The sequence below is a fragment of the Mastomys coucha genome, unplaced genomic scaffold, assembly GCF_008632895.1.
Source record: "Mastomys coucha isolate ucsf_1 unplaced genomic scaffold, UCSF_Mcou_1 pScaffold23, whole genome shotgun sequence".
NCBI classification, from domain to species: Eukaryota; Metazoa; Chordata; class Mammalia; order Rodentia; family Muridae; genus Mastomys; species Mastomys coucha.
This window is the reverse complement of record NW_022196906.1, coordinates 16356928-16377794: the sequence shown is the minus strand read 5'-3', so window position 1 is coordinate 16377794 and position 20867 is coordinate 16356928. Positions and strand designations below refer to the sequence as shown.

At 43.7% G+C, this 20867-nt stretch overlaps 1 protein-coding gene across 5 annotated transcripts; it reads right to left on the bottom strand.

Annotated features, from left to right (window-relative positions):
• Nucleotides 1-992: 992 nt before the first annotated feature.
• On the bottom strand, nucleotides 993-20372 carry LOC116072059 (zinc finger protein 809-like). 5 transcript variants are annotated; one of them, XM_031343276.1, is made up of 7 exons: nucleotides 20186-20372; nucleotides 18799-18865; nucleotides 8007-8133; nucleotides 6942-7034; nucleotides 5410-5519; nucleotides 3955-4664; nucleotides 993-1102 (listed from the first exon to the last, which is right to left on the bottom strand). In XM_031343276.1, the coding sequence occupies exons 2-7, from the start codon at nucleotides 18799-18801 to the stop codon at nucleotides 1087-1089; spliced, it is 1059 nt and encodes a 352-aa protein (XP_031199136.1). In that variant the 5' UTR covers nucleotides 18802-18865; nucleotides 20186-20372; the 3' UTR covers nucleotides 993-1086. The 5 variants fall into 5 exon arrangements, with proteins under 5 accessions (XP_031199136.1, XP_031199133.1, XP_031199132.1 ...); XM_031343273.1 differs by having other exon boundaries at nucleotides 18799-19025; nucleotides 20186-20371; XM_031343272.1 differs by lacking the exon at nucleotides 20186-20372 and adding an exon at nucleotides 19839-20170.
• Between the last annotated feature and the right edge of the window lie 495 nt (nucleotides 20373-20867).

The window sequence follows — 20867 nt, the reverse complement described above, 5'->3', positions numbered from 1 at the left end:
CAAGGGCTACGCAGAGAAACCCTGTCTCTGGAGAAAAAAAAAAAAGAGTCTGGTGGCTCACAACCATCCGTAATGGGATCCAATGCCCTCTTCCAGTGTGTCTGAAGAAAGCAAAAGTGTGCTCACATATATAAAATAAATAAAATTAAAAAAAAAAAAGAAAAGAAAAGAAAACATGAGTCACTCCCAGGTCAAGATGCTCCTGTTAGACTTGTTGGACCAGATGGTGTTGAACATTTCTGTACCCTCTTTCCCAATCATAGAATGCCAAGGCTTGGAAATCCCCACTTGAGGTTTTTCCTTTATAAACCATTCTCCTAGACCTTAGAGCAATTATCTTAACTGTGTCAAGGGGTTTTTTAGCCAAAGCTTGAGCCTGAATAAAGACTCCCGTAAGCTTACATCAAAGGTGTGGTCTCAAAATCTGGGCACAACAGATGAGACATTAAGTCACACCTTCGCCTTCTGGACTCATGCTGTCTCTGGTTCTCATGGAGAGCATCCCTCAGAGGAACATGGAAATATGTCCATTCTTATACAAACAAGCCCATGCCCACTGCAGCCAATGACACCCATGAGGCCCGCATCTGCTGGCCTGGCCCAGAGGCAGGAGCCATGCCCTTTCTCTCCCTACCAAGGCCAGGCTAGACTTGGAAGAAAACAAAATTACATAAAGCATTCATTAAGGAAGGTAAGTCAGATTCTTTTCAATGAAACCTCTCAGATTAAGATTATGCACAAGAACCACCGTAAATGTGGGTTTTCTTAGACCAAAGATGTTGAACTCCACTTTGAATAAAGTATGGGCAAGTGAGAACTTGTAGACAAGGAGCAAGGATACATGGTGCATTTTTAAAAGGTAACACAGAACAAGGGAGAATGAACCTCATGTATTCTACATGATAGCTGTCAAAGGTGATCACTAGGGTACAATAAAGAGTGACAGGTATATTTAGTTACTTTTCTATTACTATGACAAAACACAACCAAGGCAACTTATTAAAAAATAAAATGTTTAATTAGCCTTATGGTTCAGAAGCTTCAGCATCCAGGACAGCAGAGCAAGGCATGGTAGCAGCAACAGATTCATTCACATGATGATCTACAGGAAGACAGAGAATACATTGGGAATAGTTCCAGTCTTTGAAACCTCAAAGCCCACCCCCAAGGATACACCAAAGTCTATGATGCCATATGCTAAAAGTCCATAGTGGTCTATGAGGGCCATTCTCAAATTGCCAGTCCAGTCAGATACTGTGATCTGATGGAAAACAACCTCTTAAGAGGATATGTTATCCCTGAAAAATGCATAGATAACCCAACAAACAAAAAGTGTTAGTTAGTAGATAATATTTAATAGTGAAAATTATTACAGTATTAACTTTTTGGAAATTACTAAGAAGAAATGGATTTAGGCTTTTGCTTATTGTGTGTATGCACGCACGTGTAGAAGACAATTTTCTGAAGTCAGTTCTCTCCTTCCACCTTGTTTTTTAAGATAGGGTCTCTCTTGTTTCTGCCACTGTGCTCTTAAGCTTCTGGCAGTTCTACCTCTACACAAGTATTGCTGGTGTACGTGTGGCTACATTTGCCTTTACATGTCTTATGGAAATGTGAAAAGACCTTGTCAGGAGGAGTACATGGGAAGTGACTTACCCATTTAACCTTCTTCTAGAGCCCTGAACATACATTTGTAATTACAAGTTTCTATATTCCATTACTCTTCTAAAGACAGCAGACAGATCTGAGTGTATTTACCAACAGTATTGTATATCATTCCTTTTCCTGATTCACCTTATGCAGGCAAATACTGAGTTGTGTAATTTTGTTCTTATACATTATGTTCTAACTTTTTAAATGTTTCTGTCTAATCACCAACTATCCTGAGTAAAATTAATCTATATTCACTTTCAGGTTTTCCATACAGTAAGGATAACCATGGTCTAATTATAAGGCTGTCAGGACATAGAGCACTTACAAGTGTGGTGATGAGATAATCAATACAAGGGAGGCCTAAAAGTCAAGATAAAGGCCAAATATTCTACGTAGAACTGGGTGGCCACTTAAGACTCAAACTGAAAGGGGCTTTTGTTGTATGGCCAAACTCCTAAGGCAACCATAATCAGATGAGTCCCATGCCCTTTTTCCAGGCATCTCCCAGAAAAACGCCAGCTATCTGTTCTCAGGAAAACATCCTCTCCTAAGACAGTTTCCAGAAAAACATCACAGGACACAACTGAGTCACTAAGGAAACCAGAAATTTCCAGTTCATACCCCCCTTTCTGTTTTAAAAAAAATCTTTCTTTCTGACAATCTACACACAACAGAAAAAATTATAAAAACTATAAAACTATGGGTTGGAGAGATGGCTTAGCAATTAACAGCACTGACTGCTCTGCCAGAGGTCCTGAGTTCAATTCCCAGCAACCACATGGTTGGCTCACAACCATCTGTAATGGGATCCGATGCCCTCTTCTGGTGTGTCTGAAGACAACTGCAGGGTCCTCATATAAATAAAAAATAAATAATTCTTTAAAAAAAAACCATAAAACTAGAACTTTATTATCACACCTCAAACAACAGAACCTTAAATTTCTATCAATAAAGAATAATTTAGCAAAACAACCTTAAATTTTTAACAATATATAACAACCAAATAGAACAATCTTAAATTTCTATTAATATACAATAATTAAACAAATCAACCTTAAATTTCTATTAATATGGAATAATTAAACAAAACATCCTACCACCCTTGATGATAACTGTAATACATCAAATGACCAAAACCATCCATTCTAACTGAAGAGATTGGGACAAAGTCTTTATACATATATATAACTACTTCCTGCTGAATTGGAGTGAAGAATTTCTGTTTGGGGCCTGAGGAGAGGGAAATGGCTAGTTTTTAAAAAGCTACCTATAGCCAGGCAGTGGTGGCGCACGCCTTTTATCCCAGCACTTGGGAGGCAGAGGCAGGCGGATTTCTGAGTTCGAGGCCAGCCTGGTCTACAGAGTGAGTTCCAGGACAGCCAGGGCTATACAGAGAAACCCTGTCTCGAAAACCAACAACAAGCCAGCTGTAGCATTTATTGCTCAGTTTTTGCATTGTGTATTCTCAGTGTTGTCTGTCCAATTTTTCTGTGATTGGTCATTTGGGGCAGCCCTTCTGAGGTTGATGTGCCTGCGTTTTTTGGGAGAAATCAGTAACTGAAACGGTCTGTGAGAGTGAATTGCCTGGGCTATTTGCTTTGTGAAGACATTCCTGCCTCAGCTGATAAGAGCTTTTCCCTGTTTGGTAACCATATTTTCTCATTCACTATAGATACATGAGCATAACTATAGTGGATGGGCCCGGTGCTGTTTGTATTTTGATGCTAATTGCGTGGGGCTGGCGAGGTAAGGACCCTGCGGTAGGAACTTAGTGAGCTGGGTGGAGAGATTTTGGAGCACTGAGTCAGAGTCTCCACCAGATAAAAACAGGTCAGTCGTTGCCCGCCAGGGCATGGCGGCCAAGCCGCCAGGGCAAAGAGTTGCTGGCACAAGCACAGGGACTCACTGATTCTTTTTATTATTTCCCACAACACATAACCATGTCCCCATCTTAACATTATTGCCGGTTTCCACTCTAATGTCAACACAGCCTTGTAGTATAGTGGCGGGCCTAGCTCCTCAGGTTTTCCATAACCCAGTGTCTCTCAGTTGCTGTTGTTCTTTTTTCACTGACGTGAAGAAAGAGTTAACAAAGCATTATTTAGTCTGGCCCTGGAGGTTTTTATTACTCTTTTTGTTTAATAAGCATCAGTTGGTTCTTTTTATAGCTGCTCACCCTGTGGGATTGTGCGGCATGCCAGTTACATGCTTTATGTTGTAATATGCAAAGATTTGCCTCATTTTATTGGATACACATGCAGGAGTGTTGTCAGTTTAATTCATGCATATCCCCATACTTACCTGTGCCTTTTCTGATGTGCTGTGAGTTGACACTTCCAGTGGAAAGACTTATTGCATTCTTTACACTCATAAGGGTTCTCAGATGAATGAGCAATCCGATGAGCAGTGAGCTGAGACTTGTGGGAGAAAGCCTTCTTGCACTCTGCACATTCGTATGGTTTCTCGCCCGTGTGACTCTTCTGATGTATAGCAAGTTTTGACTTTCGAGAAAAAGATTTCTGGCACTCTTCACATTGAAAAGGTTTTTCCCCCAAATGAGTCTTCTTATGTCGAGTAAGGTCAGACTTGTAATAGAAAGCTTTCCTGCATTCTGTACACTCGTAAGGCTTCTCACCTGAATGGGTTCTTTCATGCACATTGAGGTGAGACCTGCGGAAGAAAGCCTTCCCACACTCTCTGCACTTATAGGTCCTCTTCTTTTGTCTGTGAGTTTTCTGATGAGATGTGAGGTCTGACTTCCAATAGTACATTTTACTGCATTCATCACACTCATAGGGCTTGTATACGTTATGAGTCCTTCTGTAGTGCTTAATTAGGGTTGAATTATTACAGAAAGCTTTCTCGCAGTCCTTGCATTCATAGAGCTTCCCATCACTGTACGATGTCTCATTCTTGTTTTCCCGTGACTTGCGGAACAAAGATGTTACAGGTGTTCTGCCATGACAGGATGTTGTCCCTTTGGAGACTTCCTGTTGAGCCTTTAGTTCTGCCTTGAAACAAAAGAATTTGTTAGATTCCTTGGTGCCATTTTTCCTAGAATGAGCCGCTTGATATTCTGAGTTATGATTTTTTTTTTCTTAATGTTATATATGTAAGTGCACAGTAGCTGTCTTCAGATGAACCAGAAGAGGGCATCAGATCCCATTACAGATGGTTGTGAGCCACCATGTGGTTGCTGGGAATTGAAGTCAGGAACTCTGGCAGAGCAGTCAGTGCTCTTAACCACTGAGCCATCTCTCCAGCCCCCAAGTTATGATTTCTTAATGAAAGGTTTCTAATAATCACTAAATTTCTTGTGTGCACTTTACCATTTACTGACTTAGTCTCCTTACAAAACATCATCCACATATACTACACTCAATACTTAGCTTCCACATAAGCCATGTCTTAGGCAAGGAAAATATTTCAACTATTCAGAGTTTACTAGAAGTTTCTTTGATATGAAACTTCTTAATGTGTCAATAATATCACCTTTATCTCAAAGGCTATCCCTCTTTGAAATTATTGATTATAACATTATGAACTTTACTTTTATGCAAACAGTATGCTGAGGAGTCTGGGTCACTTACTGAGATGAAAATTACCAGGTTCTTTTACAACCTGCATCCAATCAGGCTCATCCAGGGAAGGTATCACCTGAGGCCAGGGCTAAGTGTGAGAATGTTTCATGTTCACTTCTTCTGTGTGGGCATGCAAATTGGTTCCTACTGATCTGGAATTCCATGTTTTACTTACTTCAATCATGTCTTCCTTTGGTGTCTTTTGGTTAGTAATTCTGAGTTGCTGAAAACGTGTCTTAGGAATTTCCTTGCTGGTGTCAATCAGAGTACTCTCGTTATGAACACCTATTATTAGAAATATCAATCATACATGCGTATTTCTATAGAATTTAAACATAAAAGTAAACTCATGCCTTCAGATGCCTCCAGTACTCCTTAGTTTTATGTCAGCTTGACAAAGTTAAAGTCATTCTGAAAGAGGGATCCTTAATTAAGCAAATGCCCATTCCAGACTGGCTTGTGGGCATGCCTGAGGTACATTTTCTTGAATGGTGTGGAAGAGCCAGTCATCAGTGTCACCACTGGGCTGCTGGTCCTAGGCCCCATAAGAAAGCAAGCCACAGGGAGCAGGCCAGTAGGCAGCAAGGTCTCTGCTCCAGTCCCCGCTGTTTGACTTACAGCCCTGACTTCCCTCAGTCAGACTGGGTTGCAGAACTGCAAGTTGAAATAAATCTTTGCTCCCTAAGTTGGTCATAATGTTTTAGCACAGCAACAAAGATCCCAACTAAGACACTTACTGACCTATGGTAAATGTACATATTTTATTTCATAATAAATAGTAATTTACACTAAGAAACCAGGGTTCTAACTAATAGCTCTTTGTTTTGTTTTACTGTGGAAACGTAGCTTTAATTCCTCCTTACTGTAGAAAGCCATCAATTCTTTCCAATTTTAAAGGATAAGTTTGTTGGTCAAAGTAATCTTGCTTTACAGTTTTGTCTCTGGGTTTAAAACATGTGAGCACATGCTTTCTGGCCATTACAGTCTTTGCTAAGACATATATTATGCTAGTATGTTTGCCTTCTAAAGTAACTAAGCACATTCCTCTTTCATCAGTTTCTTGTATCCTTTCTTCTTGTACTTTTAGCAATTTAATATTAATGACCTTTAAAAAAGTCTTCTTGGATCATGTGAATTTGTAGTTATTACTCCTGCACCTAGATACTGGTTAGTGCACCTTCATTACTCCACAGCTAGATACTGGCTAATATGCCTTCATTAATCCACACCTAGATACTAGCTAGTATGCCTAGATTTTTCTTCTCTAGTCCTTCTCTTGCTTCTCTTCTATATGCCAGACTCACAAGCTACATTTCTTTCTGTTATTTTCATTGAACTTCTTTCTTTCATTCATTCATTCATTCATTCATTCATTCATTCAATCATTGTGATTCTGTTATACATAGTGCATGACATGTGGAAGTCCAAGTGTGTGTGTGTTACACATAATAGAAGTCCAAGAACAACTTGAAGGGAGTCTGTCCTCTCCTTCCACTATGTGGAACCCAGCAATGAAAAGGAAATACAGTTGAGCAACAAAAACAGAGAGATAGACTGGACTTAAAAAAAAATGATTTAATAAAAAATTGCATGTGACTAGCTGTTTCAGGGGGTTTGGATGAAATCTGATAAAAAAAAAAGCTCAACAAGAACATTATCTAATGAGTGTTCTGTCTGATACTGACTTCCTAGCACACATTTACTGACCTGGGAGGCTCCAGCTTGAAGCTTCTGCTAGGCTCCATGGCCTAAATCCATGCTCCAACATGAAGATCAACTTAGGTTTGGCAATGCAGGGGTCTGTAAATTGGAAATAATAAGCAAACGGTGCCAGAGTGCTGGCACAGTTCCCTAACAAGAAACCACAGCTCCATTCGGAACTGTTCTTTCACAAGTAAATAAGAAATGTTGGTCAGAAAGGATCTAAAGTCTCACTCACTCTTCACTGGCTACAAGAGCACCCTCATATGGCATTAAACTGTAGGACAGATAACCCAAAATAATTATATTGACAAAGTTCAGCAGGCTGGAACAGATGGCTTCAGGGCTAAGAGCAAATACTATTCTTAGGAGACTGTCTTAGTTTGGGTTCATTGCAGTGAAGAGAGTCTATGACCACAGCAACTCTGTAGACCAGGCTGGCCTTGAACTCAGAAATCCGCCTGCCTCTGCCTCCCAAGTGCTGGGATAAAAGGTGTGCGCCACCTCCGCCCGGCCACAAAAACTCTTATAAAGGAAAACATTTAAGTAGAGCTGGCTTACAGTTCAGAGGTTCAGTCCATTATCATCATAGCAGGAAGCATGGCAGCATGCAGACAAACATGCTAGGGAAGCTGAGAGTTCTACGTCTTGATCCACAGGAAGCAGAAGGGGGCCGTGTGCCACATTGGACACAGCTTGAGCATGTAAGGCCTCAGTGACATACTTCCTCCAAGGCCATCCTTAATCTAATGAGGCCGCACCTCTTAATGGTGCCACTCCCCATGGGCCAAGCATTCAAATACATGAGTCTATGGGGGCCATTCCTTTTCAAACCACCACAGAGACCAAAGTTCAATTCCCAGTATCCAAACCTGGCAGCTGACAATTGCCTATTCAGTTGAGTGATTCAGTGACTTCCAGTGTTCTCAGCTGCCCACACACATGGTGCTCACTTGCAGACACATATATATAGCTACAAATAAGAATATCTTCACAAATAAGAATAAGTGAGAGATGACTCCTATCCTTGTTAATCAAGGGAAACTGATACTGAAGGGGGACCAGACTCACCCAGGGACACCAGGCTGCTGTAGTTCTCCAGCATCACATCCCTGTACAGGGCCCTCTGAGCAGCGTCCAGGTCCTGCCACTCCTCCCAGGTGAAGTGCACCGCTATGTCCTCAAATGACACCAACCCCTGGAATGACATGTTTCTCTTCAGCTCAAGGAGCACAAATGGGGGTCCACTCCTCCTACCTCAACCTCCGTGTGTGTGTGTGTGTGTGTGTGTGTGTGTGTGTGTGTGTGTGTGTGTGATTAGTTTCTTACAGAAAATACAACTTGACTGTATTCTATATCATGGGAAAAAAAAAATCAATCAAGTATCTTTATCTCTGTGTCAACAAAGTGATTCAAGTAAACATAACTAGAGTTTTCTAATTCCACCAAAAACAAAATTCACAGAGCACATGGGTTTGTAAAGTAGGTGTTATTAAGAGCAAAGGAAAAAATGCATAAACCTAACTATATAAAAATAACAATCTCCAAAGAAAGAAATGCAAATTCTGAGGCTGGTGTCACAACACTATGTTACGGTGTCTGCCTTGAAGGAACAAAGCTATGAGCTCAGTTCTCAGCACCTACCACCGAACAAGTCTAATGAGTTTGTTAGGTAGGGTTACTCCTGCTGAGATGAAGCACCACGACCAAAAGCAGCCTGGGGAAGGAAGGGTTTATTTCACTCACAGTGCCATATACAGCTCATCATCAGAAGCAGTGAGGACAGGACCTGGAGGCAGGAGCTGTACAGAAACTATGGAGTGCTGCAGCTAACTGGTTTGCTCCCCGTGGCTTGCTCAGCCTGCCTTCTCAGAACCATCAGTCTAGAGATGTCCCCTCCCACAATAGTCTGAACCCTCCCCCATCAATCACTAATTAAGAAAATGCCCTTAGGTCCTTGCTGACAGCCCCATCTTTTTTGTTGTTGTTGTTTTTGGGTTTTTTGTTGTTGTTGTTGTTGTTGTTGTTGTTGTTTTTTGAGACAGGGTTTCTCTGTGTAACCCTGGCTGTCCTGGTCCCGGAACAGACCAGGCTGGCCTCGAACTCAGAAATCCACCTGTCTCTGCTTCCCAAGTGCTGGGATTAAAGGCGTGCGCCACCACCGCCCGGCTTGACAGCCCCATCTTAATTAAGCATTTTTTAAATTGAGATTCCTTCCTCTTAAATGACTTTAGCTTGTGTCAAGTTGACATAATTATCCAGCACAAAGTCCTATTCTCAGACTGTGAGTCCCAGCACCACGTGGGGTCACACAACTGATAATTTTACAGGTTTTGGAACATGCAACCAAAGATTAATTCAAAATCAAATGTGTACTGAATTCAATATGTAACTGGCAGAGCTCAACTTTGTACTTCTAGATGACTTCACTGTAGCATCTGTTCAGAATATGCAACACGCATGCTTTCACAGTACATGCCATCATACCACCAATGCATGTCACCTGTAAGACCCTGTTCTTTACATAGTTATCTGCTCTTCTGAATCATGTTTTTTTTTTTTTGGTTGTGGTTTTTTGTTTGTTTGTTTTTGTTTTTTGTTTTTTGATGGAAAACAAACACATTTCATATTTTCCCACCATCACCTCTTGCCATTTATCCCTGCACTGTAATACATCAGACACATTAGCAATCTGTCTCACTAGTATGCAAAGTTGTTTACACCTTTAAGAAATATCAATGTTAGATATATACCGAAGCATTATTTGAAAATATAGTTCTTAGCCAGGCAGTGGTGGTGCACGCCTTTAATCCCAGCACTTGGGAGGCAGAGGCAGGCGGATTTCTGAGTTCGAGGCCAGCCTGGTCTACAGAGTGAGTTCCAGGACAGCCAGGGCTACTCAGAGAAACCCTGTCTCGAAAAACCAAAAAAAGAAAAAAAGAAAAAGAAAATATAGTTCTTATTATCAGCAATGTTTCATATGCACATCTATTTTATACAAATGAATATCTAAAAGGACATAAAAATATTTCTTTGTGGAAAACTGGGGTCACGAGTATAAACCACTTCAGAATCCCTGACTTTACTTCCACACAAGGGTAACAAGGTTAGTAAATATGTACACATGGATCAAGTTCCCTCAAAGGCAAAAATGAGTTGACAGATTTCAACTCACTGACCGCTGAGAAAATAAGCACATCAAGCTGCACCACAGGCGACATGCCAGAGCTGTAGAAAATGATTCTAGACACCTAACACCACCCCAGGGGAAGGAAGACTAGGTACATCTAGCTAGAACCCTACTGCTCGGGGCATAGAGATCTCTATTAACCTATCTGGGCCCAGAGCAAACTCTCAGTTCTATATGCTAATAGAAAAGAATGCACTAGTTTCCTGGTCAATCCTGAAAGACTGACCTCAAAGGTCTCATTTCTCTCCAGGAGGGCATTCTGTTAACAGTGGACGCTGATGGTCGAGCTTTCCTCTACCTGCTGCAGAGGTCATTACATCTCTGGCAGCCTGATGAAAGCACATTGCACAGACAGCTTGAGGCCCTCCAGTTCCCGCCAGAGGAATCTGCCCAGGGGCTGACTTACTGCCATATCTTTAACAGTTGGCTTGTGGGAATACAGGCTAAACTCCATGAAGCTCTGGGAACAGAGGGACCTGGACACATGAAGATCTCTTTCAAGCCATAAAGACACACAGCTCTAGGGAAGTACTACCTACTATTACTTATTTGACCAGACATTGTGTGAAACTGCAGCTCTCAGCATTTCCTCTGAACCGAAGAAGCTTTGTTCTGCAGCAGGCAGTGGTTAACACAGGGACTTCCAGCTGGTCAAAGTGTGGAGGACAAGGCACTGACAGCTGAGCTTTGAATGGCGCATCTCTATCAGATTCCCTATGCCCAAGGCTCAGGGATCATCTTGGGAGAAGGGGTAGAAAGACTCTAAGAGCCAGCCAGGTGTGACAGAGGATTGCTATAAACACTGCTTTCCAGGCATGACAGGGACATAAAACTCGTGAACTCGCAGAAGCTAGGACTACAAGCTCAAGATTAAGTCAAGTGAAATTCCAGTGGCTGGGCTGAGGGGCTACGGGCGATTTACGGCTGCAAGGGTAAAGAGAGTTTGCCTTGGCTGTGGCCCATAGGCTGGCCCGTGTTCCAGCACTGACGCTAGACCCTTCACATGCTGGCAGCGCTGCTAAGTAGTGTGGGGGCTTGTTTTTGTTTTTATTTTATTTTTATTTTTAAAGATTTATTTATTTATTTTATGTATATGGGTACACTGTAGCTGTACAGATGGTTGTTGAGCCTTCATGTGGTTGTTGGGAATTGAATTTTAGTACCTCTGCTTGTTCAGGTCAGCCCCACTTGCTCAGTCCCCAAAGATTTACTTATTACTATACATAAGTACACTGTAGCTGTCTTCAGACATGCCAGAAGAGGGCGTCAGGTCTCATTACAGGTGATTGTGAGCCACCATGTGGTTGCTGGGAGTTGAACTCAGGCAGGACCTCTGAAAGAGCGGTCTGAGCCATCATGCCATCACTTGTTTTTGTTTTAAATTACTTTAATTGGGAAGGAAAATTTGTTATGGTAGGTACAGAAGGAGATAGAGAGAGGATTTGAACAAAACACATTATATTTACATATGAAATTCTCAAGAGAGCTTTTAAAAGATAAATGCTTAATTATTATAAATTTAGTATCAGATGTGGCCTCTGTGCAGGCTTTTATGGCCTTTCTCTCTTAGATACTGTCCTGATGAGAAGCAGGTGCTTTTTGGCAAGGATTTTGTATGATAAAATAGTATTGTACTGAAGTAAATGATTGTGAAAAGGAGATCAGGAAAAAAAAAACTCAGAAAATTAAAGTATGTCACAAAGAGACTTACAAAAATTAACTTAAGTAACATTGCTAAAAATAAAGCTTTCAAGGAGCAAGGACAATATGTATTGTTAAAAAAACTTCAGTTTCTACTTAATTTGTCAAGATATTAAATACAGGGCTGGAGAGATAGCTCAATCTCTCCTAAAGTCTTTGTTTGTTTATTTGTTTGTTTTGGGTTTTTTTTTTTCCCCGAGACAGGGTTTCTCCATGTAACTCTGGCTGTCCTGGAACTCACTCTGCAGACCAGACTGACCTGGTCAGAAATCTGCCTGCCTCTGCCTCCCAAGTGCTGGGATTAAAGGGGTGCACCACCACTGCCCAGCTCTCCTAAAGTTTTAAATTCAATTCCTGGTACCCCATTGTGACTCACCACCATCTATAATGGGATTTGATACCTTTTTCTGGCACACAGGTGTACATGCAGATAAAGCACTCATACATATAAACAAATACATTTTTAGATGAGCATGGTGGTACATGCCTTTAAAAAAAAAAGGACGGGGCAGTTAAGAAGTGCACTCACGGGGCTGGAGAGATGGCTCAGTGGTTAAGAGCATTGACTGCTCTTCCAGAGGTCCTGAGTTCAAATCCCAGCAACCACGTGGTGGCTCACAACCATCTGTAATGAGATCTAACACCCTCTTCTGGAGTGCCTGAAGACATCCACAGTGTACTTACTTACAATAAATAAATCTTAAAAAAACAAAAAAAGAAGAGCACTCACTAGCTGTTCTTCCAGAGGTCCTGAGTTCAAGTCCCAGCAATCACATGGTGGCTCACTACCATCTATAAGGGGATCTGATGCCCTTCTAGACTGCGCATCAGAGCACTCATACATTAAATAAATAAAATTAAAAAAAAGATTTCAACTATAAAAAGTCTTAATGTGAGTCAAGTTTTTAGTGTTATAGAACAGCAGTGTTTCAACCCACAATTTGTCCTTCAAATCTGTTGTAACTACACTATGGTCATTTAACTGCTATACTGGAATCTAAGACCAGTAAGATAAAGGGTTGAGATGACAGTCAATATTTTAGCTAGGTCATAGGGGACCAAAGCATAAACACTTCTTACCAGGACCTTGACCCATCCCAGCAGATCACACAACTGATTTAAAAAAGCAAAAGAGGGGGCTGGAGAGATGGCTCAGCGGTTAAGAGCACTGACTGCTCTTCCAAAGGTCCTGAGTTCAAATCCCAGCAACCATATTGGGGGCTCACAACCATCTGTAACAAGATGACGCCCTCTTCTGGAACGTCTGAGGACAGCTATACTATACTTATATATAAGAAAGAAAAGGAAGGAAGGAAGGAGGAAAGGAAGAAGGAAAGAAAGAAAGAAAGAAAAAAAGAAAGAAAGAAAAAGAGACTAAGATTCTCCAAACAAGCTGCTCAAAGAAACCCTCAAGAAGCCCTGTCTAACCAGAACAGAGTTTAATGTTTAATCTACAAGGTCTTAAACACCCGGTAGAAAAGGCTAATCCCAAATAGTATTACAAAATGAAACCTACCAACTCCCAACCAGGACTCACATCCTCATTGTGTTCTGCTGAGTCCTGGTATCTACAGTCCCTTCAGAGATAGTCATTCAAGTAACCAGCTCCAGCCAACTTAAAAGCCTCATCTGACCCTGAATGCTCTCAACTCAAAAGGTCTCAGATAAAACTCAACAAACACTGTCCTGGAACTCACTCTGTAGACCAGGCTAGCCTCGAACTCAGAAATCTGCCTGCCTCTGCCTCCCAAGTGCTGGGATTAATGGCACGCCACCACCGCCCAGCTGGATTCTTTCTTTTAAACACCAGACTTTACAGGAAAATCATGCCAGTCTTTCAATCAGCTTCTGTGCTGCCAGCACCCAATGCTGGCTCAACAGAAGGCTCTAATTTCACAGTGGCAGGACACAGACTTTGAGAGATGCTATAATGACCCCCATAAGTCACAGAACATGAGCCCCTTCTGAAGCTGAACATGGGCCCTCATAAGGCTGTCCACACGGAGCGGGAATGGAGCTCGAGTTTGCAGATGTGCAGTCACACAGCCAGTAGGGGAGAAAGGGGTCTTCCTACAGCCATACTATCCTAATTAAGCACATCCCAGAGATTTTGACATTACTAGAAACCATCCAGTTTAGGTGGCCATTATATACATTTCAAGGCTCATGAGAAAGATCCTGACATTTCTGGCCAATGAACAGGTCAAAAAGACAGCTAAGCTTTTTAAACAGGCTGCCAAACTTTCCTAACCACACTCTCTCATCCTCACTATACCTCTCAGGTGACTCTACAGGCTTTAGACTCGAAATCTGTAGCTTTTACCTAAAAAAAAAGAGAAAGAAAGAAAGAAAGAAAGAAAGAAAGAAAGAAAGGAAGGAAGAAAGGAAAGAGAAAAAAGGAAGGAAATCCCTTTTGCTACCTGGGTCCTCCCAAGGTTGGGTCTAAAAACTGAGGACCAAAGTCCCCCAGCTTCTCATTGAGCCCCTTTGCAAAGCCTCTTCAGACCTTGTGATATGTTTCCAAAATCTGTCGCCCCTGTTGCCAGTGTAACCCTGAAAGAGCCCTTAAACTCCTGCCACTTTTCGAGCCTGCAGAGTGTAGGAGAGCAACACAGGGGAAAGGCAGCAGGTAATTTACGACCCAGATAGGGGAAGGGCTGGGTGGGTAAGGCACTCCTCCCTATGACACAAATGGCCTCATAGAATACATTATCCCATGCTTTGGGGGTCCTTTGATCACTTCAAGCTGACAGTACCCCACCTTTCATTCCCAGTATCACTTGGTAAAAGAGACTCTCAAAATTAAGGATTATTTCAGTACAACCTGATATCCTCAGTCTTCTGAAGAAGAAAAAAAACAGCAAGCACTAATCTAAATCTTAAAGAGTTCCCATTAGGCTCCCCGGGCGACTCAACTTGGCTTCTCCTGGTCGTGGGTTCACAATCCTGCAAGACTCTTCAGCAGGGCCACTTCAGCAGGCTCTCCCTCCAGACAGGCTTTCACTCATGACACCACAGAGTAAGAGATAAATACAGCCCCAGACCGAACTCCACATTTTGGCATCACCTTAGAATCTGGGGGACTGTGGGTACCCTAAAACTGTCCCACAGGATAAAATACTGGCCAAGGCACTATCAAGTCTTCCTCAAGTCTCCAAATGAGTCCTATCACTGTGGACTCATCTGTCTAGGGTTTAGACTGTCTCACCCCCATCGATTCCCGTGAGCCTCTTCGGCTATTCTCACAGACACGTCAAGACACCAGTGAGTAACAATGGACCAATGCAACATTATACTTACCTGTCTCCAAAAATCACCTTATGGACACTTTTAGCCACTATGACTTTACAATTCTACAGCAGCCCCTTTTTGTTATGAATTCTTTCTTTTTTTTTCTTTTTCTTTTCTTTTTTTTTTTTTTTGACTCTCATTGGTAAAATCTATTTCTTCTAATTATGAAGAGATAAACTCCATCTTGCTCTCCAAACTCCATTTTGAGTTACTTGTCCTCAGAGTGACATGACCCCTACCCTTGGGCTCTGAGAAAGAGACCACACAAGTGTTTCAGCAGTTAAAAATAGACATAACAGCTGTGGCCAGCGCACACTAACAGGACAGACTGGATGAGTTAAGAAAACATGAGTTGTTCCGGGGTCAAGATGCCCCTTTTAGACTTGTAGTCGCCTTGTGGTTTGAACAGATGCTGTGCACCAATCAATTTAAAGGGCAACTTTCCTTTACCCAAATACCCAAACATCCAGTGCCAAGGCTTGGAAGCCCCTGCTTATAATGTTTTCCCTATATAAACCCAAACCCCCTAGACCCAGGTGTCCCTTTCTTAACACGTTGCATCAGGAAGGTTTGCGACCCGAGTACATCTCAAAGATGGTGGTGTGCTTACCTCGATAATGTTAATTACCATTAAGCTCCAGATGGTCTGAACTGAGTTATCAACTCTGGTAGCTATTCCTGGGTGTCAGCTTGACTACATCTGGAATGAACTACAGTCCAGAAATGGAGGGCACACCTGTGATCCAGATCTTTAGGCTGGAAGACACAGGCTTCTGACCCAGATTTTGCCATGGGATGACACACTTTTAATCCAGATCTTAAGGCACAGTGGTCATGAAAAGCTTAAACCCAGGCAAGGTAGTACACATCTTTAATCCCAGGAGAAGGAGGCAAGCAGATCTCTGAGTTCAGGGGCAGCCTGGGGTAGAGCAAATTCCAAATCCAGGCTTGGTGGTATACACCTTTAATCTGGGCCATACCTTCTGCTGGAGACCTACACAGGGACATTGGAAGAAGGAAGGCTCACTCTTCCCCTGCTCGCCCTTACTTGCCAGCACATCTGTTGGAACCTACTTCCTCAGGATTCCAGCTTCTACAGAAGACTAGCTGAAACAATTAGCCTCATGGAACTGAGCAACTACTAGATTTTTGGACTTCCCATTCACAGCTGCCCATTGTTGGGTTAGTTGGACTGTAGACTGTAAGTCATTAAAATGAGTACCTTTAATATATAGAGACATCCCCATAAGCTCTGTGACTCTTGAGAACCCTGACCATGACACCTGTCTCCCATCACCGAGGACCTCTTCAATTCCAACAAATACCACAATCCAACCGCACTTCAATCTGAGATAACCACTGTTGCTCCTCTCCTCTCCTAAAGAGGGCTCAATCACACCCTTCCACTGTCCAAAGCAGTTGAAAAGAAAATCTTCACCCATTTTCAACAATTTGACTATGCAAATCAGTGGGAAAATATAGATAACATGGACAAAAATAAAAATAAAAGCTTGGGCTGACGGTGGCTGTGAGGGACCCTAAGGGCTTTTGCCAGTCTTACAGCTTCCCCCTCCTGCCTGGGGGCAAGGGTAGGCCAAATTCCATTCTCCACCCACAGTTCTCAGGAGAAGTAGGAACATTGCAGAGAAAATGTCCTGACTGATCTGCAAAGTTCCAGATAAGAGTTCAAATGTGTGTCATGTGCCCATGCTTGCTAGCCAATAGATTTAAAGGTCAATATGCTTAGCCAATAAGTTTAAACTGTAACCTTGCTGATATAAGCTGTGCCCCTAAAAAGTATAAAAACTGTTTGTAATAGCCACTGGGGGGGAGGGGAGTCATCTTCTTGTCACACGCCTTGAGGGACTAATTGAAGGTCGATCCCGAAGCACTTATCTGTGTCTAGGTGTCTCACTCGGCAGGTGTCCCTTAGTACCCACTGATTGAGGGTCCGGGTCTTACAGCTGAGCGAGTAAAGACGCTTGCCACCAAGCCTGATGACCACCACATTCACACTATGGCACACCCCCTTATAAATAAACAAATGCAATAAAGTAAAATGACAAAAATGAGAAGCAAAGTATGTGTGTATCCCTGAAATCCCAGTGCTCAGAGGCAGAACAGGGGTTATAGGCTGGCCTAGTTTACATATTAAGCTCCAGGTCTGCCAGAACTACATACTAAAATATACAGGCCTGCCTATATAGGCGCACGCCTATAATCCCAGCACTTGGGAGGCAGAGGCAGGCAGATTTCTGAGTTCAAAGCCAGCCTGGTCTACAGAGTGAGTTCCAGGACAGCCAGGGCTATACAGAGAAACCCTGTCTCAAAAACAAACAAACAAACAAACAAAACAAAACAAACAAAAAAGAAAAAAAGCAAGTCAGAGCCTGGAGAGAGTCAAACTGCTTCTCCCTTATTTTGTGCTCGTTGGTACCATGTCACAGACTGTGCCACACACATTCAGTGTGTGGCTATTCCTGGACTTCAGCAACTTTAAGATTGAGTCTATCAGATACTATAAAACTACTGTTTAGAAAAAGTAACTGAATTTTTATTTTCCCCACCACCTCCAATTAATATTTGAAAGGGAAAATTAAAGCTTTGGACCTGTACTGACTAGGAAGAAAAGTTATAGGCCTAAGAATCCATCACAAGCTGGCCCACATAGGCCTGGGAATGAGCAAGTAAGCTGTTAGATATCATAAGAGCTGGCAGGTCAAGAAGACACAAAACTATAAACATAGAGGAAAACATGTCTAGGCAAACGAGGACATGTCTGGGCATGCAAGGACGTGCCTGGGCAGGCCCTGAGTAATGGACCACCTGGCCCCTTAGGTATGGTTTGAGGTCAGCAGAGAAAAAAAATTGTTGACTCAGATAAGTACCACCCACAGAAAAACCACACATTGCTTTTGGGAATTTCCCGCTTTAGACTGTATGTATTTTTAAATCAGCCAACCATGTGTAATCACACCGATGCATTTGTTCCCCTAGACCCTTTTCCTGTATAAACCCTTAACTTTTGAGCCTTGTGGTCAATTTCCCATCTCCTGTGAGAGTTTGGGAGTCACTAAATACTGCCTTGTGCAATTGCATCAAGCTGGTCTCTCGTGTCTCTTTGGGTGTACACCTTTGGAGACTTGAGTGAGGGTCTCTCCTCGGGGGTCTTTCATATGCAAATATTTAATCCTCGGGGCTCCTCTTCCCAGATCCTCTCTTGCAGAGCCCTTGGTCTCCCATTCATCCTTAAAGGTTGAGTTCTATCAACATCTCCCAAGTCTATAAAGTTCCTGATTTGAGCAGGTATGGGTCTCACCAGCTCGGTGACAGCCAGGACCCTGGCAAGCCTATCCTAGAGTGACAGACAGCTAGCTGGAGAGTCACCCCTACTAGACCCAGCTCCCTGCACACAGCTTCCGAGAGTTCCCCATCTCGCCCTTCCTGGTAACCAAGGCCCGGAGTTCCTAGTGTGTGCAGGGCTGAAGTGACCCACCTGTCAGGCAATTCCTGTCTCTTGCCTCTGGGCGGCAGAGCTGCAGAGGGCTCTGCAGCCCGCTCGAGTCCCCACGCAGGATCGGGGATGCGATGGGACGCCGGGGTGCCCGGAGCCCACCCAGCCCCAACCCCAACCCCGCAGCCGTCCGCACCAGCTCCGCAGGGACGCCGCGCCCCGCTCACCATGATGGGGCTGGAAGCGTCCTGCGACTCGGTCTCCGCCACCAGCACAGCTGCCCCCAACGGACGCCTGGGGACCACAGGACCCAAGATGGCAAGCTCAGACCTCCGCTGAACTTTCTAAATCCGCCCTATTCCGTCATTTCAGAGCGGTCAGTTCACAGAGCCGGAGTGACAGTCAAAGGCACCAATCCAATGACGGAGGGCGGGGCGTAGCCATGGACGTAAGGCTGTGTGATCGCACGGAAATTCTTAGCGGACAGAAAATGGTATCACGATAATTAACCGTGAAGTTTTCTTACTGTAATGTGTGTGTGTGTGTGTGTGTGTGTGTGTGTGTGTGTGTGTGTGTGTGTGTGTGTGTGTGTGTGTGTGTGTGTCTGTGTGCATGTGTGAGTTTAAGTTTTCAAATTATGCTGTGGGAACTTAACTGAACCCAGTGGGAAGTTCCCAGAAACCGGGAACAAGATGGACACTTGCAAGTAGGTGGTGGCGCACACCTTTAATCCCAGCACTTGGGAGGCAGAGGCAGGCGGATTTCTGAGTTCGAGGCCAGCCTGGTCTACAGGGCTACACAGAGAAACCCTGTCTCAGAAAAATAAAAAATAAAAAATAAAAATAAGGGCTGGCGAGATGGCTCAGCGGGTAAGAGCACTGACTGCCCTTCCGAAGGTCCTGAGTTCGGATCCCAGCAACCACATGGTGGCTCACAACCACCCATAAAGAGATCGGACGCCCTCTTCTGGTGCATCTGAAGACAGCTGCAGAAAATTACGCCAGAGCGAGCAGGGCCGGCAGAGGTCCTGAGATCAACAGCAGCCACACACATAATGGCTCACAGTCATCTGTACAGCTGCAGTGTACTCATACACATAAAAATGAAATAAAATAAATCTTTAAAAAAAATAAAAATAAAAATAAAAAAATAAAAGATGGCCAGAACGACTTCTCGTAAAAAGTTAACAACTGCCAGATGGCTGACCTGCCCCTGAACCCTAGAGCGAGCCAACACCAATCAGAGCCCACCCCGTACCTTCCTTCACCTTAGTCTTCCCATTGCCGGAGCAACTGTGTGACTATAAAAAGCTGTCTAAATCTTTGCTCGGGGCCTGACTCCTCTACCCATGTGTGTGGGATACGAGTCTCGACCAGTGGGCTGGAATAAAGCCTCTTGCTGTTTGCATCAAGTCCGCGTCTTGGTGGTGTTTGGGGGTCGTCGCTCCCGAGATCTGAGTGTGGGGTCCCTCCGGGGGTCTCACAGCTGCAGCCCGCTCGAGTCCCCGATCTCGGGGACACGAAGAGACGCCGGGGTGCCCAGAGCCCGCCCAGCCCCAACCCCAACCCCGCAGCCGTCTGCACCAGCTCCTCAGGGACTCCGCGCCCCGCTCACCATGATGAGGCTGGAAGCGTCCTGCGACTCGGTCTCCGCCACCAGCACAGCTGCTCCCAACGGACGCCTGGGGACCACAGGACCCAAGATGGCAAGCTCAGACCTCCGCTGAACTTTCTAAATCCAACCTACTTCCTTTTGTCAGAGCGGTCAGTTCACAGAGCCCGAGTGACAGTCAAAGGCACCAATCCAATGACGGAGGGCGGGGCGTAGCCATGGGCGTAAGGCTGTGTGATCGCACGGAAATTCTTAGCAGACAGAAAAAATGGTATCACGATAATTTAATTAACCGTGAAGTTTTCTTACTGTGATGTGTGTGTGTGTCTGTGTGTGTGTGTCTGTGTGTGTGTCTGTGTGTAGGCGGTCTGAGCTGTGGATAAATGATGAGATTAAGCAACTCTGACCCTACCCTGAGATGGCTCCAGGAAAGGGCGTTAAGCCTTGAGGGAGAGAGAGTCGGTCCCCTCCCCGCCCCCAAGTGCCTAGAAGCTGTTACTGTAATCTGCCCTCTAAAAAATGTATAAATGGTGCTTGTAAACTAGACTCGGGATCGCCTCCGGCCTCTGCTTGAGAGACTGCTGAAGGTCCCTCCCTGTGCCCGAAAAAAATAAACATCCTGCTTTAGCATAAATCTTTTCTCACTTGGGGTGTCCCAGCAGGTAAAGACCCTCTAGGGTTTTAC

Bases quoted from the DNA above. Each gene is read 5' to 3' on its own strand.
- LOC116072059 (XM_031343272.1), bottom strand. The intron at 8,134-18,798 runs GTGAGCGGGGCG...ATGTCATTCCAG, and splicing joins ACGCTTCCAGCCCCATCATG to GGGTTGGTGTCATTTGAGGA. The intron at 5,520-6,941 runs GTCAGTAAATGT...TTCTAATAATAG, and splicing joins TTCAAGCTGGAGCCTCCCAG to GTGTTCATAACGAGAGTACT.